Raw genomic sequence first — 27,500 nt, forward strand, 5'->3', positions numbered from 1 at the left:
GGTCAGTAGGGGGCAGTAGGGCGTTTCTTCCCAATTGAATGCTATCACCTGCAGACCGGAAGTGTCTTGTTATTCTGATGAGCGCGACCAGTCTGTGAACAATTGAAACGTCCTGTGTGCTTTTTCCTCCTGTATAACAGGTTAGTTTTGGTGAATCAACTCACTGAATAATATCCATGTGATCTTTATAAGTTTAAGTACACATTCTGATGGTGGAGCCTAACTCTAAAGTGTTTGTGAGTTGTAGTTTGTATTTGTGAATGAATCCAGTGCACAGCTGCAGTAATCAATACAAAAAGGTGACGTGAGTGCGCAATGTTTATATAGGAACTTCTGATCCTAATTCAGACTCCCAAATTAGAGCTCCCGTTTTCTTATTGATTTTATAATGTATATTTGTATAATGTGTGTGTTCTGAAATAGTGACAGAGAATAGAACAAGGATGGACAATTCAACCCTTAACTCAACAATGAGTAGATGAGTGTTATGTGTGTGTATATGTGTAAATAAATGAACACTGAAATTCAAGTATTTCTCTTCTTTATATATATATATATATATATATATATATATATATATATATATACATATATATATATATATATATATATATATATATATATATATATATATATATATATAGCTAGAATTCACTGAAAGTCAAGTATTTCTTATATATATATATATATATATATATATATATATATATATATATATATATATATATATATATATATATATCTTAACCACGCCCCCAAACACGCCCCCCACCCCCGACCACCCCCCCGCCCCCACCCCCCACCCCCCGAAATCGGAGGTCTCAAGGTTGGCAAGTATGCAATATGTTGAAAACTATTCTTAAATTAAGTAAACGCTAGTGCCATTATCTTGACATAACGATATGCGCTCGGCATCATGATTTTTTTTTTCATGCTTGAAGTAAGAAATTATAACTTTAAAAAAGTAGTTTTATACTTTGCATCAGTTAATTTTCTAGTTTCAAGCATGTTTTACTCAATATAGGTCATAAAATCTCAGTTACAAGCTGTAATATCTTACTGAGATCATTTAGGACCAAAACCCTTAAAACAAGTAAAACACTCTGTGGAAGACTTGCTCTTCCGGGTTCTTCAGACCACCAATTACGGACATGACCGCCTCGTTCATGTTTCTGAACAATAATTTATTTTGCAATAAATGTTTTTTGTGTTTGTTTTCAGTCATTTCTGTCCGTCTCGCCCTCACTCTCGTTCGTGCTCGGGTTTTCTCTCCGCCATCAACAACCCCTCTCCTTCCCGGCTGCTGCCCTTTAACAGAGCGAGCGGCGATTAGATAAGCCAGCCCAGGTGTGCCATCTACGCGCCTGTCGCTAATCTCGAGAACCGGTCCTGGCACACCCCGCTTCGCTGCAGGTCCGCAGGCCACGCCCCCCCACACACCCTAACATAAAATCTGCTTAGTGAGAAGAATTATCTTATCAGACAGAAAATAAATCACCCTTATTTGAGATATTTAATCTTTCTTAGATTTCAGTTTTTGCAGTGTAAGATTGCGTTTCTTGGAAGGGAAGTCATTTCGTGCCAATATAATCTTTCGTCAATTTTGCATTCAGACGGTGTTTTATTATCGCCGTTGTCCCCGTTAGTGGTCTTCAGAGGGCCTCATTATCTTGAACACCCTTGACAAAGCTCATCTCATCCCAGCTTCATCTCCAGTGTCCTAACAATACATCACGATGGTGACTCGACATAACTCGTGTTTGCAGACAATGCCTGGAAACTGGAATTATTACCAAGTGAAGAGGAACGTCTTCCATTATGCCTTCACCGCGAAACACATTCGCCTGCTGCCTCTGGCGTGGAACACGGAGAACGGAGGAAAGATCGGCGTGCGGCTGGAGCTGTTTGGATGCCATTATGGTACATTTTGTGTAATTTTTTGTATAAAAAGTCACGTAAAAAACATCATTTTTGTTAACCTGCGTCCCCTTACACTTCGGAACAACTGTTCATTTTGTGGGTAATTTAAATGTTTTGGGACAGAGTATAAGGTTTTTAGAGCAAAGCTGCTACAGGACTTCATTGTTTTTCACCATTTACACAGCAAAAAGTCAGTGTTCAAAAACAAGAACAAAAATTACAAAAATGAGGGGTATTTTATTTGAAACGAAGCAAAATTATCTGCCAATAGAACAAGAAAATTCGGCTTGTCAAGACTTTCCAAAACAAGTTAGCTAACCTCAATGAACCCAAAAATACTTTAAAATAAGTATATTCTTACTAATAACAAGTGCACTTTTCTTGGTAGAAAAAAAAGAGACCTTTTTGCTCAATATGTTGAAAAATATTCTTAAATTAAGTAAATGCTAGTGTCATTATCATGACATAATGATATGCGCTCGGCATTACATTTCTTGAAATTAGCAAACTTATATTAAAAACTAATTTATTGTTCTTTATCGTTGTTACTCTCAGGCAAATAATATGGTCTAAAAATGCATTTTTCCATCGATAACATGACATCATCACGCCGAGTGCGTGCTCTTTCAGTCAATTAGTGCGCAAATATACATATATAATTTTTTTTAATTGTAATTTTGAAGAATTTACCTGAATGGGCATGAACTATTTCTGTTCAAAATAGCTTGAAATGTCACATGTTAAATGTTTGAATATTTTCTATTGTATTTTCTATTGTTTCATTGAAAATAAAACAGCAAAGTCCATTTGGTTGTCATCCGTTTTAATTATGAGACACAATTGTGTCAAAGCCATGATTTTTTATTTCATGCTTCAAATAAGAAATGATTACTTTAAAGAAAAGTAGTTTTATACTTGTGAGTGTTGATGACACAGCTTTGCAACAGTTCATATTCTAGTTCCAAGCATGTTTTACTCAATATAGGTCATCAAATCTCAGCTACAAGCTGTAATATCTTAAAACAAGTAAAACACTCTAATATAAAATATGCTTAGTGAGAAGAATGATCTTATCAGACAGAAAATAAGCAAATATCACCCTTATTTGAGATATTTAATCTTACTTAGATTCCAGTTTTTGCAGTGTAGGCCAGGGGTCGGCAACCCAAAACGTTAAAATAGCCATATTGGACCAAAAATACACAAAACAAATCTGTCTGGAGCCGCAAAAAATGAAAAGCCGTATATAAGTGTTATAATGAAGTCAACACATGACGTAAGAGTCTATATTAGCTATAATAACCTACTATCAAAATGACTATGTGTCGCAGGCTGAAGCAAATCTTCGTTGACAGAAATGTTGAAATGTAATATTTATTCTACACATTTTTACAACATTGGAAACCATTAGTAAATCGGAGGCTAGTCAGAAGGTGAGGTAACTCCTGGAAATTACTGGCTTTTAATGGCCAAAGGTATAGATGTGTGTGTCCAAGTTAAAGGAAACTGCAGGCTGTCTTCTTTTGATAGATTTATTACAAGCGAGGTAATGGCAAGTTAGGTAACGTTTGCTGTGGTCTGGAACAACATGGCACACAAACAGCTGTCTGAAATGCAGCCAAATCTACATACAGATAATGTGTCATGAGACATGCAAAACTCAATTATATATATATATATATAAAAAAAAAAATATATATATATATATATATATATATATATATATACACCGTATTTTCCGCACTATAAGGCGCACCTAAAAACCTTAAATTTTCTCAAAAGCTGACAGTGCGCCTTATAATCCGGTGCGCCTTATATATGGACCAATATTGAGCCACAACAGGTCTCGCAACTACGGGATGCATAACGTAACCCCAGCCTCTACTGTAGCGTCTATTCTGTGCGCCTTATAATGCGGTGCGCCTTATATATTAACACAGTTTTAAAATAGGCCATTCATTGAAGGTGCGCCTTATAATCCGGTGCGCCTTATAGTGCAGAAAATACGGTATATATATATATTTTTTTATTTCTTATTTTTTATTGAGACAAAGATTATTTATGTATTTAATATTTGTATGCTTACTATGGTATATTATTTATTTATGATTTATTTGTTCACTGTTCTGTTACAGAGGACAAGGAAATTGGATCAAATTCATATGGTATGAAAAGGGGTAGGATTAAATAAACTCTGCTTCTTCCTACTCCTTTTCGAACGTGCTGTAATGAAACAACTGGAATTGTGTGATGCACTACATTGCATTGTATGCATGTTCGAAATAAACTGAAACTGAACTGAACTGAACAAAGTGGATAAAAGTAAAGGATATTAAATGAGCTCAAACATAGCTACAAATGAGGCATGATGATACAATATGTGCATACTGCTAGCCTAAATAGCAGGTTAGCATTGATTAGCTTGCAGTCACGCATTGACCCAATATGCCTGATTAGCACTCCACACGAGTCAATAACATCCGCGAAGCTCACCTTTTGCGCATTCACGCACAGCATAAAAGTTTTGGTGGACAAAATGAGACAAAGAAGGAGTGGAAGATTTTACATGTCAACAAACTGTTGCGTCACACTCCACACAACTATGGTGAGTTCAAGAACCGCCGAATTGAGTAGGACACAACAATGTTCACCAAATAGTCAGTGAAGCATACACACAAACATATTAACCCTTGTGTAATGTTCATATTGTTACTCAGCCAGCGTTTGTGGGTCTGATGGATCCGTTGCATTTTGTGGCTTTTAATGCCTCACAATCAAACACTTTTATGTTAAAATACTGAACAGATGTTTACCTTATCCCAATAAACACCTTTTCAGTATTTGAACATAAAAGTGTTTGATTGTGAGGCATTAAAAGCCACAAAATGCAACGTGTCCATCAGACCCACAAACGCTGGCTGAGCAACAACAATATGAACGTTGCACGGAAAATTTCTCTGCCAGTTTCTGCATCCCACAGGGATTCTTCTTTTGTGTTTCCGCACCTGCGGTTCCCACACAAGATTGCAACGTTGTTTGTCAACACTGTCTGCTCTCATTTTCTCGCACAATTGACCCTCTGATGTTCTGTGTACCTACACTCTGTCCTCCTCCTGTCTAGGCCTGCTGTGTGTGTGTGTGTGTGTGTGTGTATGTGTGTGTGTGTGTGTCGGTGGTTGCGTGTGGTACACAGAACATCAATTTCCACACTTCTATTAGCCCCGGGTCCAGTGGACCCGGACATCTTATATGTAATAGAAATGTGTAGGGGGGGTGTATGGTGTGTGGTCATTAAATATGTATTCTGATATATGTTCTTCACAGAAAATGAGCCAAAGTCAGTGAGTCTCAGTTTGAAAAATTAATTAATTGTATCATTTTTCTTTTAATAAAAAATGAAAACGGGTCCCGCAGACCCGAACACCACACAAGGGTTAAACAGTTGGCTTTCTAACTATTGGGAAGGTTTGTGTCATGTTTGCCCTCAAACAAAAAACTTACTAAAACAAAACAATTATTTTCCCCCCCATCTTTTTCCATTTTCAATCCTTTTTTAAAAATGTTTCAGGGATTTACAAGGGCAGCACTAAAGAGCCGCATCCGGTTTAGGCCAACAATTCGGATGAATTCCAACAGAATTTCCTAAAAAAATGTAGGGTCAATGTTGCGTTTCCCCAGATTCCTACGTGCTGCAGTACAACGGTGACGACTCGGTGATCTACACTTACCCCGGGAAAAGGTCTCGCACGCTCGACGACCACATCGCCATGAACTTCAAGACTCTGGAGCAGGACGGACTGCTGCTCCACAGCGAGGGGGTCCAGGGAGACCTTTTCACCCTGGAGCTGAAGAGGGGACGTCTCTACCTCCATATCAGCCTCGGTACGATCTAATGTCTAAAAAATAATGGAGAGCAAGGCTTGTTAAGTTTCCACACACAGCAAAGTTAAAGCACCAATTAAGGGTGTAACGGTACACAAAAACTTCGGTTCGGTACGTACCTCGGTTTAGAGGTCACGGTTCGGTTCATTTTCGGTACAGTAAGAAAACAACAAAATATACATTTTCTGGTTATTTATTTACTCCACAGTGGCAAAGCTCTGGGGGTTGACGAGATCCGTCCAGAAATGCTGAAGGCTCTGGGTGTTGATGGGCTGTATTGGTTGATACGCCTTTTCAACATTGCATGGAAGTCTGGGACGGTCCCGAGGGAGTGGCAGACTGGGGTGGTGGTTCCCCTTTTCAAAAAGGGGGACCAGAGGGTGTGTGCTAATCACAGGGGTATCACACTACTCAGCCTCCCTGGGAAAGTTTACGCCAAGGTACTGGAAAGGAGGGTCCGGCCGATAGTCGAACCTCAGATTCAAGAGGAGCAATGGGAATTCCGTCCTGGTCGTGGAACAACTGACCAGCTCTTTACTCTTGCGGGAATCCTGCAGAAGGCCTGGGAATATGCCTATCCAGTCTACATGTGCTTTGTGGATTTGTGACCGGGTCCCCTGGGAGATCTTGTGGGAGGTGCTGAGGGAGTACGGAGTGAGAGGAACCCTGCTGAGGGCCATCCAATCTCTGTACAACCAAAGCGAGAGTTGTGTCCGGGTGCTTGGATGCAAGTCGGATCCGTTTCCAGTGGGGGTTGGTCTCCGCCAGGGCTGCGCTCTGTCACCTATCCTGTTTGTGATTTTCATGGACAGGATTTCTAGGCGGAGTCGTGGCCATGGCGGAGAGGGTATATGTCTCGGGGGGGCTAAAGGTTGCGTCACTGCTGTTTGCAGATGATGTGGTCCTGATGGCACCTTCGGTTTGTGACCTTCAGCTCTCACTGGATCGGTTCGCAGCCGAGTGTTCAGCGGCTGGAATGAGGATCAGCAACTCCAAATCTGAGGCCATGGTTCTCAGCAGGAAACCGATGGATTGTACAGTCCAGGTAGAGGACGAGACTCTGTCCCAGGTGGAGAAGTTTAAGTATCTTGGGGTCTTGTTCACGAGTGAGGGAAAGATGGAGAAGGAAATCAGCCGGAGAATCGGAGCAGGTGGGGCAGTATTGCAGTCTCTCTGCCGCACTGTTGTGACGAAACGAGAGGCAAAGTTCTCGGTCTACCGAGCTATCTACATTCCTACTCTCACCTATGGTCATGAAGTGTGGGTCATGACCGAAAGAATAAGATCGCGGATACAAGTGGCCGAAATGAGTTTCCTCAGAAAAGTGGCTGGCATCTCCCTTGGAGATAGGGTGAGAAGTTCAGTCACCCGAGAGAGACTCTGAGTAGAGCCGCTGCTCCTTATCTTGGAAAGGAGCCAGCTTAGGTGGTTCAGGCATCTCGTGCGGATGCCTCACGAGCGTCTCCCTAGGGAGGTTCTCGTTGCACGTCCTACTGGGAGGAGACCCCGCGGCATGCCAAGGACCAGATGGGGGGATTACATCTCCTCTCTGGCCTGGGAACGCTTTGGGATTCCCCAGGAGGAAGTCGCTAATGTTGCTCTGGAGAGGGAAGTCTGGGGGTCTCTGCTGGAGCTGTTGTCCCCGCGACCCGATTCCGGATAAGCGGTTGAAGATGGATGGATGGATGGTTATTTATTTACCAAAATTTGTAAACAATGGCTTTATCCTTTTAACATTGCTTTAAAATAGCTCTGTGTGTGATGGATGTGAGCCAGTGCAACAGCAGGCAGTGATGAATGCTAAGCATAACAATAACATACATATACACACAGGGTCCAGGGGCTGAGGTTGCTGAGGTAGTTAAAAAGCTCCTCGGTGGCAAGGACCCGAGGGTAGATGAGATCCGCCCGGAGTTCCTTAAGGCTCTGGATGCTGTGGGGCTGTCTTGGTTGACAAGACTCTGCAGCATCGCGTGGACATCGGGGGCGGTACCACTGGATTGGCAGACCTGGGTGGTGGTTCCTCTCTTTAAGAAGGGGAACCGCAGGGTGTGTTCTAACTATCGTGGGATCACACTCCTCAGCCTTCCCGGTAAGGTCTATTCAGGTGTACTGGAGAGGAGGCTACGCCGGATAGTCGAACCTCGGGTTAATGCCGTCAACATATATAAAATAAAAACTAAATAAGATAAGGCTCAGAATTGGTTTCTTAACAAAACCTTTCTACATATAAAGTGCAACATTAAACTGCCACAGCCTTTAACCCTGGTGACTTTCACTCAATTTTTTGGCCAGAAAAATCAGTTTCCCGAGGCTGACCATACGTCCTCTTTTCCCCGGACATGTCCTCTTTTGCGGGGGTGTCCGGGCGGGGTTTCTTAAATGCCTCAAATGTCCGGCATTTTGAGTTAGGGTTGCGTGTATTTTCAATGTACGTCCAGGGTTAAGAAGGGAATAAAAACAAAACAAACTGTGGAGGCGTGACGCAGAAACATTCGTGGGGGAGGGGCAGAGACAGAGAGCGAGCAAGCTAGTGAGTGGAGAGACAGACATGAAAACAAGAAATGCCGAAACGTAAATGCAACTTGCGGAAAAAAGTATTCCTATTTTCGTCCTGGCCGTGACACATTGGGAGCAGAATGTACTGTGTGCAAAGCAGGAACGTATATATCTGTTTCAAATAAAGGGGCCAAAGATCTACAAGCCGCAATTAGGACACTACAAAGCACAAAACAGCTGTGCGGGGCGAGAGCTCGTCTGCTAAATTGACTTTGTGCGACCTGGAAAAGGAGAAGACATTGTCAACGCAGCAGAGGGTGTTTTAGCATTCCACACAGTTACAGAATATAAGTGTGACTTATTTTGTTATACTGTCAAGCAGTGTTGGCGTTACCGCACGTTTTGTGTCTTTTTAAGCATTGAAATCAGAAAGGACTTGTTTTCTTTTTTTTTACCTACCTACCTACCGCCCGGCTTGCTTGTTTTTTTATTGTCTCGATTATTGCTTTCTGCCAGTGTTTTGTTTACATTTGCCGGGTCACATTTCCGTCCCCGCTTATTGCGTTTTTATTGGTCGTAAATTTTGACTGGCCGAAAGTTTTGTCAATGACAAACACTTCCTCAGTTTGCACTGGGACAGGTTTAGCGCGAGGTGCTGTCAAAAGAAAGACTTGATTGTAAACACTAAGGTGAGTGTAAAGCATTGGCGTTGTTAGGCCTATTTTAGGGGGGCTCAAGCCCCCCTAAAATATTCTTAAGTCCCCCTAAATAATTTGTTGTTTTTTTGTTGTTTTTTTACAAATAAATGCCGACATATTCATTATAAAGTGGCCCAAATATGAGTTTAAATAAATAATCATATAACCTGTTATTATTCACTCAGTTTCCCCTCACTTCGTAGCGTAAGGTAGAGAGCCCCTTTCGTGCGTCGGTATCCAATCCCTTCCACTTGTTCATATAGAAAATGCCCACATCACTCAAATTCCAGCCCGCATTTTCTCTGCGACCTTGCGTGCGGTCCTGCAGGTGTACGAAGCACATTATCTTCCTTTACAATGAGTGAAGCTGCACAAAACCTTGTGTGTGCAATTGTAAATCATTTATTTTTTAAGTTTTGTGTTTCTTGTAGAATCTATATAAAGTAATATACATAAGCCTATTGTTAAAATAATGAAAAAAAAATCATTAAATATATTTGTTTTATTGTATTGTTACATTAATAGCTGTTTTATTATTATAGGATGGCTTGTTAAACATTTAATAGGATTTTCAGACGGAGGAAAAACCAAGACATTTAATATAAAATGTAAAATGAATAAATACATAAAAAGAAAAAGAAAATATATGGTTAAAAGCCATCGTCCCGGGGAGCATTTCATTTCGTCCCGTGCATTTAAAAAAAATAATAATAATAACAATGAATAATTTCTAAGTCTTTGTTAGCCGTTTGTGAAGTTTTGTGCTCGTGCGTAACATTCGCTCGCATCCTGTGCATCTCCTGGGGGCAAAGCCCCCCCTGTCCTTAAAAGCTAGTGACGCCCCTGGTGTAAAGTCCACCTTTTTACCTTCATCCTGTGCCGAGTTTCCAGTAAATGACTTGTTTTAGTCTTTGTGAGTACATGGAAACTTCACTTTTATCTCCCGCTGGATCCACATTGTTCCAGGATGGAGACAGGCTAGCTGTTAGCTTCAAGCTAACTAGCACCCGAGCAGACTCCTCCACCCCAAAAACATCCATCCATTTCCTACTTCTTTTTAAAAAAACATTTTTTTTAATGAACGAAGTAACATTTATGACAACCTTTTTCCAAAACACAATATAGAATGTGAGATTTAACAGGATAATGCATACGTTTATCACTTGTTTTCAAAACGCTTAGTGGGACCCCAAAATTTTACTGTGGTACACCATTTTTATGACTTGATGTGGTGTCCCAGGGACCCCATTTTGAAAATTCTTAGCGCCAACACTGCTGTCAACAGAGGAGAAAAAATGCTTTATTTAAATAAATATATTATATATAAAGCAAGTTCGAGTATAATTGCCCGTCTTGGTACGCATATATGTGTCCTCTTTTTGCGATTTCAGAATATGGTCAGCCTAGTTTATCCACATTGTCTGCAGAAAGAGCAGACCTGCTCCAGCTGTGGAAAATACCCTTTCGATGGGCACGGTACAGGTATGGCGAGGTAGTGCCTGGCTAACTTGGTAGTAAGAGGATATATGGGCTCATTGTTCTTCCACCATAGAAGTGGGTCAGAATCTAGTCTTTAATGCAATATGGTCTTAAATCTGGCATTTGTTATTGCTTTAGCCCTGCCTGACTCGCCGAGGAGAGGCTGCTTGAATGCGTTGAAGCGATGTTATCCATTGTTGTATCGCACCGCGAAACCGGAATGTTCCCAAACGGGAGATCTTAACGAGGCAGGAGGGTCTTCCAGCTCTGGCTTTTACATGTTGTCATAGCCCGGTTGTGCCATTGTTTACACAACGTGCGGTGCGCTACTTAATATGTCCGTGTGGAAACTCGTTCGGTGCACCTCCGTTCCGAACCGAACCCCCTTGTACCGAAACGGTTCAATACAAATACACGTACCGTTACACCCTTAGTACCAATGATTGTCACACACACACTAGGTGTCAATCTGCATTTGACCCATCACCCTTGATCACCCCCTGGGCAAGCTCTCATTATGATGGTTATCGAACGGAAGATGTCCGAGACGAGAGCCTCAAGCTGCCTCTTTGTTTCAGGGAGTAGCGTTATACACAAAACAGACGGCCGGACCACTTTGGTGGCTGGCAGCCTTCTGGATAATCTCCACTGGCATTACGTCACCATCAGGCGCTCGGGTCGACAAGTGAACCTCACCGTGGACAGCCAGACAGTGACGGCCAACTGTAACGGAGAGTTTAGCCACTTGGATCTGGACAACAAGGTGGGCCGGCGTCTTTGGGAGTTGGGCTTTTTAAGGAAAAAAACGACTTTTTGGAATTTTGCCAATCGATCTACAACGTGAGAAGACACGTTTTTCTCTTATTCGTGCGTTCAAAATAGAGAAATAACCTAAGCTACCAATAAAGCTATCAATAGAGGATTTATTCTGCCAATAAAAGCCCTCTAAAAAACATCCAAAAACCTTCAACAACTTCAACTTATAGCTCGGTTGGTAGAGTGGACCCCGACTTAAACAAGTTGAAAAACTTATTCGGGTGTTACCATTTATTGGTCAATTGTACGGAATATGTACTTCACTGTGCAACCTACTAATAAAAGTCGCAATCAATCAATCAAAGCAACTTGAGGGTTCCAGGTTCGATCCCCGTTTCCGCCATCCTAGTCACTGCCGTTGTGTCCTTGGGCAAGACACTTTACCCACCTGCACCCAGTGCCACCCACACTGGTTTAAATGTAATTTAGAAATTGGGTTTCGCTATGTAAAAGCGCTTTGAGTCACTGGAGAAAAGCGCTATAATAATAATAATAATAACTGGGATTTATATAGCGCTTTTCTAAGTACCCAAAGTCGCTTTACACGTAGAACCCTTTAATCATTCACACCTGGTGGTGGTAAGCTACTTTCATAGCCACAGCTGCCCTGGGGTAGACTGACGGAAGCGTGGCTGCAATTTGCGCCAATGGCCCCTCCGACCACCACCTATCTTTCATCATTCAGTTCACCGGTGTGAGTGGCACCGGGGGAAAAGGGTGAAGTGTCCCGCCCAAGGACACAACGGCAGCGATTTTTGGATGGTAAGAGGCGGGGAGCGAACCTGCAACCCTCAGGTTTCTGGCACGGTTGCTCTACCCACTACGCCATGCCGCCCCATATATATATATATATATATATATATATATATATATATATATATACGCTATATAAATATGATTCACTTCACTTCACTTCAACAGGGTTTTATGTACAAATCCCGTTTCCATATGTATGTAAATATAAACGGAATACAATGTTTTACAAATCCTTTTCAACTAATAATCAATTGAATGCACTACAAAGACAAGATATTTGATGTTCCAACTCATAAACTTTATTTTTTTTTGCAAATAATAATTAACTTAGAATTTCATGGCTGCAACACGTGCCAAAGTAGTTGGGAAAGGGCATGTTCACCACTGTGTTACATGGCCTTTCCTTTGAACAACACTCAGTAAACGTTTGGGAACTGAGGAGACACATTTTTTAAGCTTCCCATTCTTGCTTGATGTACAGCTTAAGTTGTTCAACAGTCCGGGGGTCTCCGTTGTGGTATTTTAGGCTTCATAATGCGCCACACATTTTCAATGGGAGACAGGTCTAGACTACAGGCAGGCCAGTCTAGTACCCGCACTCTTTTACTATGAAGCCACGTTGATGTAACACATGGCTTGGCATTGTTTTGCTGAAATAAGCAGGGGCGTCCATGGTAACGTTGCTTGGATGGCAACATATGTTGCTCCAAAACCTGTATGTACCTTTCAGCATTAATGGTGCCTTCACAGATGTGTAAGTTACCCATGTCTTGGGCACTAATACACCCCCATACCATCACAGATGCTGGCTTTTCAACTTTGCGCCTATAACAATCCGGATGGTTCTTTTCCTCTTTGGTCCGGAGGACACGACGTCCACAGTTTCCAAAAACAATTTGAAATGTGGACTCGTCAGACCACAGAACACTTTTCCACTTTGTATCAGTCCATGATGAGCTCAGGCCGAGCAAAGCCGACGGCGTTTCTGGGTGTTGTTGATAAACGGTTTTCGCCTTGCAAAGGAGAGTTTTAACTTGCACTTACAGATGTAGCGACCAACTGTAGTTACTGACAGTGGGTTTCTGAAGTGTTCCTGAGCCCATGTGGTGATATCCTTTACATACGGATGTCGCTTGTTGATGCAGTACAGCCTGAGGGATCGAAGGTCACGGGCTTAGCTGCTTACGTGCAGTGATTTCTCCAGATTCTCTGAACCTTTTGATGATATTACGGACCGTAGATGGTGAAATCCCTAAATTCCTTGCAACAGCTGGTTGAGAAAGGTTTTTCTTAAACTGTTCAACAATTTGCTCACGCATTTGTTGACAAAGTGGTGACCCTCGCCCCATCCTTGTTTGTGAATGACTGAGCATTTCATGGAATCTACTTTTATACCCAATCATGGCACCCACCTGTTCCCAATTTGCCTGTTCACCTGTGGGATGTTCCAAATAAGTGTTTGATGAGCATTCCTCAACTTTATCAGTATTTATTGCCACCTTTCCCAACTTCTTTGTCACGTGTTGCTGGCATCAAATTCTAAAGTTAATGATTATTTGCAAAAAAAAAAAAAAAGTTGATCAGTTTGAACATCAAATATGTTGTCTTTGTAGCATATTCAACTGAATATGGGTTGAAAAGGATTTGCAAATCATTGTATTCCGTTTATATTTACATCTAACACAATTTCCCAACTCATATGGAAACGGGGTTTGTAGATGACTTGCCATTACCCGCACTGTTAGCCTCTTCTTACCAGCGGTTTTCTACAATTTAGAACAAACAAAAAAGAGCAAGGATGATGGTAAAATTCCAAAAAAAAAAGTGTAGTTTTATTTTTAAGATACTTTGGACAACATGTTTTGGTGTGTCTCTCAGCTGTACGTTGGTGGAGTGATAGAACCAAACATGCCTCACCTGCCCACCACCCCAAACTTCCGGGGCTGCCTGGAGAATGTCTTCATCAATGACATCAATATCATCTATAAGGCGAAGAGTGAAGAAGAGGACATCGTAATACCAAGAAAGGTATCCTATCGAGAGGTTAATCCACACTTATCTGCCACTGTAGTATCCGTTTGTCTAAGAAATAACATGTTTTGCGTATGGTGAAATATTACATTCCTCCTGGAGCAAGCCGCCAGCCAGTTCTTATTAACTATGGTCTATCATCTTGGGCAGGTAATAAAATATGACCATTATGTGTGACATGCACAGGTGAATGACATACACTTCACAAAAGCAAGGCTTAGTAAATCTGTCAAAGGTAGGTAGAGTCCGGATAGTTCTCCATAAGTAACGGTCATAATGCTTACATATTGTCAACGGTTAGTTATGACCGAAGCCAATTGCGGTACTATGAACTCAAGGACCCGACATCATTCCGGGCTATAAGAACTGGTTGCCTGGCTGCTGAGGGGAGAGAGAAATCAATAAAATAAGCTGTTGTTCAACGATTCATCGCCGTCATCTGTCTTGCTTCATCATGCACCCACGTCGCCCTTCAGCCCAGGAGAAGGCGACAACACCAGGGGTTCATTCAGCTACCTTTCCATACAAAGGGACTCCAACCCGTTGCTCTTTTAGGTGAAGACCAACAACCCAGGGTAGCCACACCCGACTATTTGCTTAGTCGTCAGTGAAGCAGCCCGTCACGATAGTCTAGACACAATGATGTGAGTTGAACACTATTTACAACTATTATGTAGAGGCAGGTAAGGTAAAAAAATACACTCAACATTCCTATAATATTACTATTCTGTCCATGTGGTCCAAAACAGTGTTTGACTTACCGACTTCAGGACAGACTCCTAATGCAGATTTTACAAAAGGCTCTACTTACCTTGATATCTGTTTTGGCGCCAGGTGAGTCCGTCCAGAAGAGTGTAAGAGACGTCCAATCCTCAATGTGTCATCCCGGACGAAGACCCCAAATTGTTGCGTGCGACCAGTCCTCCTCTCAGGGAATAAAACACACTGGTCAATCCCAAATTCTTTTGGATGACATATATGTTGAGTAAAAAAGACCACCAAAACAGAATAGTACTTGGCCAAGTTTTACTGAAGCTATTGGAGACCGTGTCATCCCGGACGAAGCCCCCAAATTGTTGCGTGCGACCAATCTTCCTCTCAGGGAATAGAACAAACTGGTCAATCCCAAATTCTTTTGGATTACATATATGTTGAGTAAAAAGGACCACCAAAACAGAATAGTACTTGGCCAAGTTTTACTAAAGCTATTGGAGACCGTGTTATCCCGGACGAAGCCCCCAAATTGTTGCGTGTGACCAATCTTCTTCTCAGGGAATAAAACAAACTGGTCAATCCCAAATTCTTTTGGATTACATATATGTTGAGTAAAAAGGACCACCGAGACAGAATAGTACTTGGCCAAGTTTTACTAAAGCTATTGGAGACCAGCCCTTACAATGCGACAATTGCAGCAGCAAGAAGAGGTCTAAATTCAAACAAAAAGACTCATCTTCTTTAGAGAGAAAACAGCCCCTCCCGCCCACAAAGAAATACATCTGTTGTTCCGAACACATAAGGCCTTCTCCACAGGAAGGGAGTATGTAATACCTCTACGCGGACAGTACGGCACCTTCAAGGTGAAACAAAGAGTTTACTAGCGGACATAAGATAAAAACCCAAAGTGTTCACATGGGAAAATATTAGCTGCTTTAAACATGACTATGGATGAAGAAAGAACACTTGAAAATATATGCATTCTCCACACTCCCCAGAAAGAGATGCACTTTGCTTGCCGCGACATCCTCCTCAAGCCGATGACCTTCGCCGGACCCAACAACTACCTGCAAGTGCCAGGCTTCTTCAGGAAGCCGCGGATGTTTGTCAAGTTTAAGTTCCGCTCGTGGGACTACACGGGGCTGCTCATGTTCACACGCTTCGCCGACGACCTGGGCGCCCTGGAGCTGGGTTTAAGCGAGGGCCAGATCAACGTAACCATCTTTCAGCCCGGCAAGAAGAAACTGCAGTTTGCCGCAGGTTGGCAGTGGTGATGCAACGGTTTGTGTTGGCATCCGTTCTTTGACTGCTCGTTCTTTGCTTTCTTAGGCTACAGGCTCAACGACGGTTACTGGCATTCAGTGGACTTGGCAGCCAGAGATAACCTTCTCACCCTCACAATCGACGAGGAAGAGGGTTCCCCGCTGAAGATCACCAACCCCTTCACCATACGCACCGGGGACCGCTACTTCTTTGGAGGTGAACCGATAACCAACAGTACCGAGATTAACCCGAAACAAAGTCGGCGCTCTTTACCCATTTGTGGCCTTGCGCCCCCAGGATGCCCGAAAACTAACAACACGGTACAGAAGTGCGAGACCAAGCTGAACCGCTTCCACGGCTGCATGCAGCACATCTTCATAGACAACGAGCAGCTGGACATCGACATTGTCTTGCAGCGACAGTGGGGGCGCTACGCCGAACTGCTGTTAGGAACGTGTGGCATCACTGACAGGTAGGACATGAATATGTTTCAATTAAGTTTCCCATTTCTTTACACAGTCTTTTGCATTGTCATTGAACTCTGCAAGATCTTTTAAGCTGCACTGGTTGGGTAGCAGAGGACAGACAAGGCAGTGCTGCATCGTGTGGTCTTCTTCTCCGCATTCGCAGGTGGTTGGGCCGGTTTTGTAGCCCCATCTGGTCATAGCAGCTTTTGATCGCCCTGTTCCTGTTCTCAGGCGGTTTAGTGACCCATGGTGTTTCTGACCTGGGGAGCAGGTCTTCAGAAGGGGGGATTCCCATGTCAATAGGAGGGGGGTCTTTCTCTAGTCTTTGTGTCCATAGCTGTAGTCTGGTTTCTTCCCGAGATGTAGCTAGGGGCTGGACATTGCTGAGGAAGCTTCTCCTTGGCTTCAGACGTTGGGCTGAGGGTTCACGTCCATAGAGGAGGTGGCGTTAATCACTGGTAGATTTTGTGAACTCTACTCAGCTGGCAACTTCCCATCTCACGTCTGCAGGGGCAATGCCAGCGATGTTCATTTGGGGATTTTTTAATAAATACTTTAGTTATTTCTAATTACCTTATTTTAGACTTAATCTCACAAAATACAAAGTACCTGAAATAATACAATATTTTCTAAATATAAAGAGCAAAATGTATATAAAATAAACAATGATATGCAGCTAATGCAGGGGTCGGCAACCCGCGGCTCCGGAGCCGCATACGGCTCTTTGATCACTCTGATGCGGCTCAGCTGCATACTTGCTGACCCCCCCCGATTTTCCCGGGAGACTTCCGGATTTTGGTGCCTCTCGCAGAAACCTCCCGGGTTTAATATTCTCCAATTTTCACCCTAACAATGATAATAAGGGCGTGCCGTGATGGTACAGCATTTAGCGCCCTCTACAACCTGTATTACCAGCGTGCCAGCCCAGCCTCTTTTTAATGCATCTTCTGCTTGCACACGTAAGCGACAGCAAGGCATACTTGGTCAACAGCCACACAGGTTACACTGACGGTGTCCATATAAAACAACTTTAACACTCTTACTAATAATGCGCCACACTTTGAACCAAAACCAAACAAGAATGACAAACACATTTCGGGAGAACATCTGCACCTTAACACAACATAAACACAACAGAACAAATACCCAGAATCCCATGCAGCCCTGACTCTTCCGGGCTACATTATACACTCCTGCTACCACCAAACCCCGCCCCCCACCCCACCCCTGCTCCCCCCCCCGTGCGTCGGTTGAGGTTAGGGCTGCATGGGATTCTGGGTATTTGTTCTGTTGTGTTTATGTTGCTGTCACTTACGTAAGAAAGCAAAAGCCCCATACACCGTGTGGCTGGGCCAGCACGTTGGTTGTAGTGGGCGTTAAATGCTGTACCTTCACGGCCCGTTCGAGAGAACAATTGCCTTGAAATTCGTAGTCTACCGGAAAAATCGGGAGGGTTGACAAGAATGACGCTGACAAGTGCCATTCATATAAAACCCGCGGGCAATTTTCATATTAAGGTGTGGACCGCGTGTCTGAGACCCTTGCTTTATACATAGCATAAAGCAAAAAAAAAAACTTAGTTTGCAGTGTTATTTCATGTTAAATTTCAAAAGATTTTTGTGGCTCCGATTGTTTTCTTTAATTTGTGAAACTGGTCAAAATGGCTCTTTGACTGGTAAAGGTTGCCGACCCCTGAGCTAATGTGACACATTCTTGAACAGGGTTCGTGAATCCAAAGTATGTTGAAGAACATTTCTCCATGAGAAGCAATGTAAATATGAACAATGGCTTCCAGCCTCGACAAAAGTCGATATTTTAGTCAAGGTTTGTACACTTTGAAGACAAAACAAAGTGCTATACAGTACTGGATATTAAACAAGGAGGTAACCTTAAGCCTTAAGCACATTACAAAAAACAAAAAATAGAGATCTGTGTCAGTTTTAAAAGTGCTCCCCCTCTGGTCAACATATGAAATAACAAGTGTGTGTAAAAATTTGAAGTGCTCCCCCTCTGGTCAGCATATGTAAGAACAAGTGTGTGTAAGAAATTTAAATGTGCCCCCTTTGGCCAAAATTATTTAAAAAAGTAAAATAAATATGTATATGGAGACATACTGTAATAAATTGAAGTAAATAATGAAGATTAAAAACCAATTACAAACAAAAAATTCAAAAAGAAAATAAATGTACTAAAAGCCGTTTTTCTTTTTTCTTTTTTTTTACAATGTGTCGACTTTTTTCTTATAAAATTGGGAACAATTTCTCATATTGTTTCTGTTTCTGTAATATTTTCTCGTAAAATTATAACTTTTTTTTATTGTAAAATTATTACTTTTTAATGCAAAATGGCGACATTTATCATATAAAAATTCTGACTTTCCACAATATTGCCAATTGTTTTTGTTGTTCTTGTAAAATAGTGACATTTTTTTTTCGAGTAAAATTATTACTTTTGTCATCATTTTGCCAAGTAAAATTCTGATTATTATTATAATATTGCCAAAATTTTTACAATTTTTCTTATAAAATTGTGACTTTTGTCAAGTAAAATTACGTCTCTTTTCATAAAATTGGCAAAATTCTAAGCTTTTCTTGTAAAATTGCGACTGTTTTGAGTAAAATTCCAACTGTTATCTTAACCAGTGATGGGCAAGCTACTTGGACAATTTAGTAAGTTAAGCTACAAATTATGGAAAATAAGGGTCCACTACTATTAACTATCTGTAATTAAGCTGGGGACACCCTACAACTACCTCTAGGGGTCTCCACACACTACTGTATGTATTTTTTTTAGATTGCCTTTTCCTTGGCCCACCCCTATGATGTTATTCATTTTCTCTGCCTGCAGTAAAATAAAAACGGCATACATCTACCTTTTGACAAAAACAAACAAACAACTTGTGTGTTGTTTGGGAAGAGTTGGTAAAGGTTATGTGCATTAAAAATCACCTTAATGTGTGTTCCTAAATTTGTGTTCCACATCTTAGATGAAGAGAGCAGTTATCATTTTGGTTTACAGAGTATCAATCAATCAATCAATCAATGTGGGCTCTGAACCGAGGATGTCGTTGTGGCTTGTGCAGCCCTTTGAGACACTTGTGATTTAGGGCTATATAAATAATGGTTGATTGATATAAGTCCGCTATGGCATCTTTTTCCAGAAAAGTCAGTTCTCATCACAATTAAAACGTTGTTTTAGTACGACGCTGACTTCCTCAATCTCTTCAATACAAGCAAACACTATGACGGACAGTGGGACCACAAAAATAATCCATCAATCAAAGTTGACTTATATAGCCCTTAATCACAAATATCTCAAAGGGCTGCACAAGCCACAACTCCATCCTCGGCTAAGATCCCCCATCTGGGCAAGAAAATACTCGAGATGAGAAACCTTGGAGGGGACCGCAGATGTGGGGAACCTCACCCCTTGGGTGACCGGTGCAATGGCTGCCGAGTGGATACGGTTAATAATGTGAGAGTCCAGTCCATAGTAGGGCCAGCAGGGGATCTCTTGCATGCACACAAGTAAGCAGCGTAGATACATCACCAACTGATGCACAGAGGAGCGGTCCACCCTCGGTCCCAACAGCGCTGAGATCAAGTAGCAGCAACATGGATATAAGCAAAGCGCAATCTGAAAATTTGTAATTGGAAAAGTTGCAAAGAATCATAAATCAAGGTTCCAATGTAAAAATCATGATATGGCAAGAAATTGATTTAATATGATATACACATTTCTAGTTATTATATGAAACACGTTTTTTAGGCTTATGTTTTTATTTAGCAAAATATTTATTCATACACATTATGTCAGAATAATTGTATCTAAGTTATCACAAAACGTTGTGTTTCCATGAGTTCCCGGCGAGCAGACAGAAGCTGTCTTTGATCTTACCGATCAAAAGGCTTGTAAAACTCCACTGTGTAGGATGGGAAGTGACACGAAGGTGTCGGTTTCTTTGATGTATTGTAATCCTCAGGAAGATTTTGTCTTGACCCGAGATCTACAAAGCGGAGAGGAAGCAGGACCTGACCCCCCTCCAGGCACCTTTTCTTTGAACGGTTTTGTGACCAAAGGCAGCGGCTGTTTACGACCCCCTTCCATTAGAAACAGCTGTTGCCATGTAATCAGGGAAAGTCCAAATAAAAGAGGAGGCGTGGTGGGACACTGTACAAGAGTACAGCCCAGACGTTTCTCCTCAATTGAGCTAAATTGAATTCTGTCTGTTTAATTACTTGCTCCTTTGTCTGTTTAATAGAGGTCATCAGTGTTTGAACCTGACACATTATTTATTTGAATAATTATGTACAAAGATATTTTTTATATATATAGCAATATTTAATACATTTTACAACTCCATAGCTAGCGAATTGTTAAAACTAAATATCAGTACAGTTTCTTAGAAAGTTGATTCTTCAATTTTATAACTGAATCTGTTGTAAATATAAAGCATCTTATGGAAGCATAAGAACACAGGGTTTAAATCAAAGTTTATCGCAAAAATAGAAATAGCTTTCTTATATGCCAAATTCCTTTAAAATGTAATCTTGTGCGCACATTAAATATTCCATTATTAATTTTTTTAATTAATTTTTTTACAGATGTACTCCCAATCCCTGTGAGCACGAAGGCCGATGCATCCAGTCCTGGGATGACTTCATCTGTCTTTGTGAAAACACGGGCTATAAAGGAGAAGTGTGTCATATGTGTACGTACTTTAACACTCAACAACACTGCCAAGTCCACCTGAACAGAAGCAGTTGAATAATGTTAAACCTTTCAAACAGCTGTTTATAAAGAGTCATGTGAGGCCTACAGGCTCAGCGGCAAGTACTGGTCCGGGAACTACACCATCGATCCAGATCTGAGTGGACCGCTGAAGCCATTCGAGGTGTACTGTAAAATGAAGTGTAAGTAAGACTTGAGTCTAAATCACCAAATATGGCTCCTGATTGTATCTTGCAATATGATTCCTGTCAAACTTACTTATTGAGTTTCAATTGGTTCTGTTACAGCCTACAAAGCTTGGACCGTGATTCTGCACGACCGCGTGCATGGTACCAAGGTGTCGGGGAGTTCAATAGACAAGCCGTACATCGGCAATGTCAACTACTGGAATGCCTCCTGGGATGAAGTCACAGCCCTGGCCAACACTTCCATGTACTGCGAGCAGTGGGTAGACTACTCCTGCTACAAGTCCCGCTTCCTCAACACGCCCGGTGAGTAAACTACGTTGGTCATGTCTATGGATGTTCTCATTCATCCGGCTCATCGTTTTCTCAGGGCATTTAATCAATTGCAACTGGACTGTTTGGTTTGTCTTAGAAGGCAAGACTTAGAAATCCAGACTGAACGACTGATTTCTCAACAGTTGTTTTCTTCACTTCAATAGGGCGGAACCATCCTTGCCCAGGCAATAGTTGGGGTTTTGGCACCAGCTGCTAGACTCAATCTAACTAATCTAAGACTAGGACTACATCTGACCAATCTAAGTCTATGAGCATGAACTGATGAAGCCTACTTGGATGAGAGGCAAATTGTTTTCTAAGACAATCCAGTCTATTTGCAATCGATTGAATGCCCTGAGAATACTTTGGTAATGTGCCAATGGGGAGGCGTGACTGGTGCAATGATACTCGCTCTGTGGTTTAGATGGAAGACCTTTTGGTTACTGGATTGGCCGTAACAATGAGAGTCACTATTACTGGGGCGGAACATTCAGAGAAGTCCAAAAGTGCGGTTGTGCAATAAACCAAACCTGCGTTGACCCGAAGTATCAATGCAACTGTGATGCAGACTACAGACAATGGTAAGACAAGAACATACTGTATGCTTTGTGTTGCCTTGAACTTTGTAACAAATATTGTGATCCTTCAGGTACTCAGATAAAGGATACTTGGACTATAGGGACCACCTTCCTGTCAGGAGAGTGGTGATTGGTGACACAAACAGGACTGGCTCAGAAGCACAGTTCACAGTAGGACCCTTACGCTGCCATGGCGACAGTGAGCTCAACTGGTTTACTATTTGTTGCAAACAAGTTATTATTCCTCTGCTAACATTGCTAACGTTGCAGGAAACATTTGGAACACTATATCCTTCACCAAGCCCGCCAACATCACCTTCCCAACCTTCAGGCCGGGCTCCAGCGCCGACATCTCGTTCCACTTCAAAACGTATCGATACGACTCGGTCTTCTTGGAAAACTCTGATGACCACCTTCGGAACTTTATCCGGATAGAGCTCAACAGTGAGTTCACTCAGAAGCGACCTGTAGACCCTTTTCACCTCCAGGGTCCCACTCTGTACTTTCTTTCTTTGAGGAATTAATTCCAATCCACCTTCCATTCTTTGGAAGCAGAAGTACAGTAGATGGACGCTCTGGATTTGACTAGGTCTTCTGAAGTGATGTCTAACCAACTTCTTACCTTCTTTTCAGCCACTCATAACCTTGTATTCATATTCATGGTGGGGGATGGCATCCAGAACGTAACCCTACGCTCACCCGTACCACTCAATGATAACGAGTGGCATTTCGTCCAGGCTGAGCTCAATGTGAAGTTCGCTCGGATTAAAGTCGACTACCAACCTTGGACTGTCAGGCGTTTCCCCAGTCAGACTTTTGTCACCATGGAGTTCACCAATCCTCTTGTAGTAGGTAGGTGTAGTGTGGTCTGCATATCTTGAAGGAAATAGCATAACTGATACCAATCTTTTAATAGGTTCACGCAATTTCACCCAGAAACCCTTCTTGGGCTGTCTCCGAGGGCTACGGCTGAATGGTATTCCTCTGGATTTGGAAGGGAAGGTCGATGAGGAAAGAGGTATCAGGAGGAACTGTACTGGGCAGTGTCTCAATGCGACCATACCGTGTCGCCACAGTGGACAGTGTATTGAGGGCTACGCCTCCTACTCATGTGACTGCAACAATACCGCATTTGATGGGTTCTACTGCCATAAAGGTAAGTTATTGGTCTGTTATAAAACCAGACAAAGTATGGATTCTCCTTCTGTCTCATTTAAGACATCGGAGCCTATTTTGAGATTGGGTCCTGGCTGAGGTACAACGTGCGGAAGAAGCCAATATCCGACGAAGCGGCGTGGGCCAACTGGATTGACCCACATTACGACAATTTCAGTTTGGGCTACAACGACACGGCGGACGACATTGAGTTTAGTTTCAGCACCGTGTACAAGCCGGCCGTGTTGCTCTACATCAGCTCCTTTGTCCATGACTACATCGCTGTGGTCCTCAAGACCGATGGTTAGAAAAAAACCCAAGCTGTTGCTGCCTATCATCATGTAGAGCGCACACTAGCTTCTGTTTGCTCTCTCCACACAGGTAGCGTGGATCTGAGATACAAACTGGGACTCATTACCCACAAGTACGAGCTGACTCGGAGAAACCTGGCAGATGGATACCCGCATTACATTAATATAACCAGACACAACAGGACCATCAAAACACAGGTAACAGATTTGATACCTGAATGCCAAAAAAATGGTACATACATCCATGATTTTTGAAATGGTACATCTGGCAGTTTTTTTTGCAAGTCTCCCAGAACCTTAAAGATCCTTTGTCAACTAAGTTCGTATGTTCTTTGTTTGCTGACTCAGATTATTTGTATGGTTCAGTTTTCCAGCCGCATGCGACCCTCCCATAGATCTGGGCTTAGGACCGACACTCCAGTAACTGGAGCTAAATCTGCACCACTACCAAACAAATGCCTCTCACATCCATGCTTGATTAGAGGATTGATAAGATGCTTGATTTTATCTCTATTTCCATACAGGTGGATTACATGGAGCCCATTGTGGAGAAGATCACTTTAGTGGAGGATGCTAGATTTGACTCTCCGAAGTCCATGTTCTTGGGCAGAGTGATGGGTAACCTTCTTATCTACAACAGAGCATTGGTGAGGCCTCCTTCTCAAAGAACTACATTCTGACTCTGTCTTTCAGAGGTTGGAGACATCGACTACGAGATCCAGAGGCACAACGCCCCAGGCTTCATCGGCTGCATATCAGGAGTGAGATACAATGTCTATGCCCCCCTAAAGGCTTTCTTCCGGCCCAATGAAACGGACCCCCCGGTAACGACACAAGGCTACGTCTCCGAGTCGATCTGTGGCGCCTTCCCGCCTGTCCTTGGTTATGTGCCGTGGGAAGTAGATCCTTGGTTTACGAGCATAGGTGAGTTCATTCAACTCGGAAACGCAGAAATAAACCAAAACATTCATTTTCGGATCTACTGACTGGATATACTGTATCTACCTTTTAGAGTATATATACATCCATGACGACCTTGGCCTGTTCTGGATAATAGGTGAGCTTCGTCTTTTCATCCTATCCTATCTTAATTTCTCATTTTTTCTGCAAACTAGGTATACTTTTGACTATATGTTGTAACCATACTTCAAATCTGACACAATTACAACACAACTTGACCACTATTTAATGCTACACTGCATATCCATTAGGGAAGCTTTTCCAACAATTTAAATTTCATTCAAGATATATTTATATTGTCCTTCAAAGCAAGAACCGTACAATCAGAGAATTCAATGGATTGCAACTGGACTGCTTCGATTTTTTTTGTAGATGCTCAGCAGGCTTCATCAGTTCATGCTCAGAGACTTCAATAGGACAGATCTAAAGTGTTGTGAAGATGCCAAAAAAAAAGAGATGTCTGTCAGCACAACAGTCCTTGATCTTAACAGCTGTCGTTTGTGCACCACAATGGATCAAAACCATTCCTGTTGGGGAACGCCCCCTTTGCAGAGGTTAAATACTTTGGATCCGGCACCAAGCTCTCAGGCCCTGTCTTTATTAAGCCGGATAACCCCTTAAACAAATAACTATTTAGCCTAAACCCAGTGTCAGTCACACTAACCCATCGTTTAAGGTTCCCCTCCTTGGGTAAGTGCGCCGTCTTATTTCTTGAATCTCTGGCTCTTATGGCTCGATATGGACTCATTGATCGTTTATAAACTAAATTTGGAGAGGAAGTGACATCAGAAACAACGCGCCACGGGTCAGCTTCATAGCAGCCGGTTTCCACTCATTTCGGATGCACCACATCTCAGACGGCAACATAGCAATGTCGGGCAACGATTTTTGGATACGGCCTGGAAGAACGGCAGCCTGGTGGGATATGATTGTCAACGAGTGTGTTGTGCCAGTGGAATGGCAAGAGAACTTTCAAAGGTCCAGGTCAGCTGTGATTCTACGTAGCGGAAAACTTTGTCCATTTGTGGAAGGGGAGACAATGAGAATGCGAGCTCTCGTGGATGTGATAAAAAAGGGAGCGTGTACATTACGGGTTTGTAATCGTTTGTTACTTTCAGTCGTCGGTCCAGACAAAGAATTCCCTCTTCTTGGTTACACTCACAGCCATTTTTGGTATCTTCGCACAACAAGTCGCAGATAAGAAATCGAAATGGACATCTTGCTTGCACCTCTTTAATGTTTATGTGGATACACTTCCAGATCAGAAGTGACTATGACGTAGTATATGACGGAGGGGAGATGGGGTCTTAAACCAAAGCTAAACCGATGGCATTGTGTGTGTTTGTGGACAGGGATCCTGTGTAACCTTAGTCGTCTTAGTGTAGAGGCAACCTCAGACTACACGTGTCTTATTTTAAGTCGTTGAGCAGGGACTAATGAAGCCTGCTCGGGTGAGAGGCGAAATTACTTTTATACGACAATCTGAACAGTCCAGTTGTGATCAATTCAATGTCCTGAGAATACAATGACCTGGATGAATGAGAATATTCACAGACAAAGAACCCTACTGATTTTGATATAGGTAGGGACAGGGCGACTTAACCGGTTTTCTTATGGTTTTAAGTATTGTTGCGTCGACCTCCCAGGGAATCTAAGTTGCTGGTCAATCCCAAATTCTTTCGATGACATATATGCTGAGTAAGAAGGACCATCAAGACAGAATTGGAATATTATCAAGTTTTACTAAAGCTTTAGGAGAACCACCTAGACCAATACATTCATATCGGCTACTCTAGTTGATCTGACATTCAAACGGAAAAACCAACTCCTTGCACACTGTTCAATTTTAGGACTAGATGGAACAATCCCATGATACAAAATAACCTGAGTAGAGTGGTAACAGTAGGCTACCTCCTTCAGAGCTGCTTCAAAGCGGTTATGATGTTGGACCTAGTTGGGTGGGATTGCAAAAGAAAGCCCCCCCTCTCTCCCTCGCAACACTGATAGGGAACAAGTGGGGGAGGTATTCACATTCCAAGGTTAAGACACTAAACAGGCATCTGAGGACAAAGAGAAACTGGTAGAATATAAAAAGGAAAAGTACTCAAACATGGCTATGAATAAAGAAATAACTCTTAAACATATATGCATTCTCCACAGTACTTATCCATCCATCCATTCATTTTCTACCGTTTAGTACTTCCGTATATTTGCATGCAGTAAAAATAAAAGCTGATTTACAAAAAAATCAAGTGTAAATCTGCAGTCTGTTTGGCATGACGTTTATCTGGGAATATCTAAAAGTCAAAGATTTCTATTAACTTACAAACCATGTTTCCATATGAGTTGGGAAATTGTGTTAGATGTAAATATAAACGGAATACAATGATTTGCAAATCCTTTTCAACCCATATTCAATTGAATGCACTAAAAAAGACAAGATATTTGATGTTCAAACTCATAAACTTTATTTATTTTTTGCAAATAATAATTAACTTAGAATTTCATGGCTGCAATACGTGCCAAAGTAGTTGGGAAAAGGCATGTTCACCACTGTGTTACATGGCCTTTCCTTTTAACAACACTCAGTAAACGTTTGGGAACTGAGGAGACACATTTTTTAAGCTTCTCGGGTGGAATTCTTTCCCATTCTTGCTTGATGTACAGCTTAAGTTGTTCAACAGGGTCTCCGTTGTGGTATTTTAGGCTTAGCTCAGGCCAAGCGAAGCCGACGGCGTTT

The 27,500-nt window shown here is 42.1% G+C and overlaps 1 protein-coding gene across 1 annotated transcript in view; it reads left to right on the forward strand.

Annotated features, from left to right (window-relative positions):
- cntnap1 (contactin associated protein 1) overlaps positions 1 to 27,500 on the forward strand; it is a 45,789-nt gene that overhangs the window by 14,596 nt on the left and 3,693 nt on the right. The window contains exons 4-23 of the mRNA XM_061981951.2: positions 1,767 to 1,920; positions 5,599 to 5,802; positions 11,057 to 11,241; positions 13,929 to 14,078; positions 15,794 to 16,055; positions 16,125 to 16,274; positions 16,356 to 16,530; positions 21,130 to 21,236; positions 21,316 to 21,438; positions 21,544 to 21,747; positions 22,181 to 22,337; positions 22,406 to 22,533; positions 22,605 to 22,778; positions 22,968 to 23,186; positions 23,251 to 23,490; positions 23,553 to 23,792; positions 23,871 to 23,998; positions 24,325 to 24,418; positions 24,494 to 24,724; positions 24,813 to 24,857. Coding sequence (XP_061837935.2) covers positions 1,767 to 1,920; positions 5,599 to 5,802; positions 11,057 to 11,241; positions 13,929 to 14,078; positions 15,794 to 16,055; positions 16,125 to 16,274; positions 16,356 to 16,530; positions 21,130 to 21,236; positions 21,316 to 21,438; positions 21,544 to 21,747; positions 22,181 to 22,337; positions 22,406 to 22,533; positions 22,605 to 22,778; positions 22,968 to 23,186; positions 23,251 to 23,490; positions 23,553 to 23,792; positions 23,871 to 23,998; positions 24,325 to 24,418; positions 24,494 to 24,724; positions 24,813 to 24,857 — 3,370 coding nt within the window. The remainder of the gene's footprint in view (positions 1 to 1,766; positions 1,921 to 5,598; positions 5,803 to 11,056; positions 11,242 to 13,928; positions 14,079 to 15,793; positions 16,056 to 16,124; positions 16,275 to 16,355; positions 16,531 to 21,129; positions 21,237 to 21,315; positions 21,439 to 21,543; positions 21,748 to 22,180; positions 22,338 to 22,405; positions 22,534 to 22,604; positions 22,779 to 22,967; positions 23,187 to 23,250; positions 23,491 to 23,552; positions 23,793 to 23,870; positions 23,999 to 24,324; positions 24,419 to 24,493; positions 24,725 to 24,812; positions 24,858 to 27,500) is intronic.

Source organism: Nerophis lumbriciformis, linkage group LG24 (assembly GCF_033978685.3).
Source record: "Nerophis lumbriciformis linkage group LG24, RoL_Nlum_v2.1, whole genome shotgun sequence".
Classification (NCBI taxonomy): Eukaryota; Metazoa; Chordata; class Actinopteri; order Syngnathiformes; family Syngnathidae; genus Nerophis; species Nerophis lumbriciformis.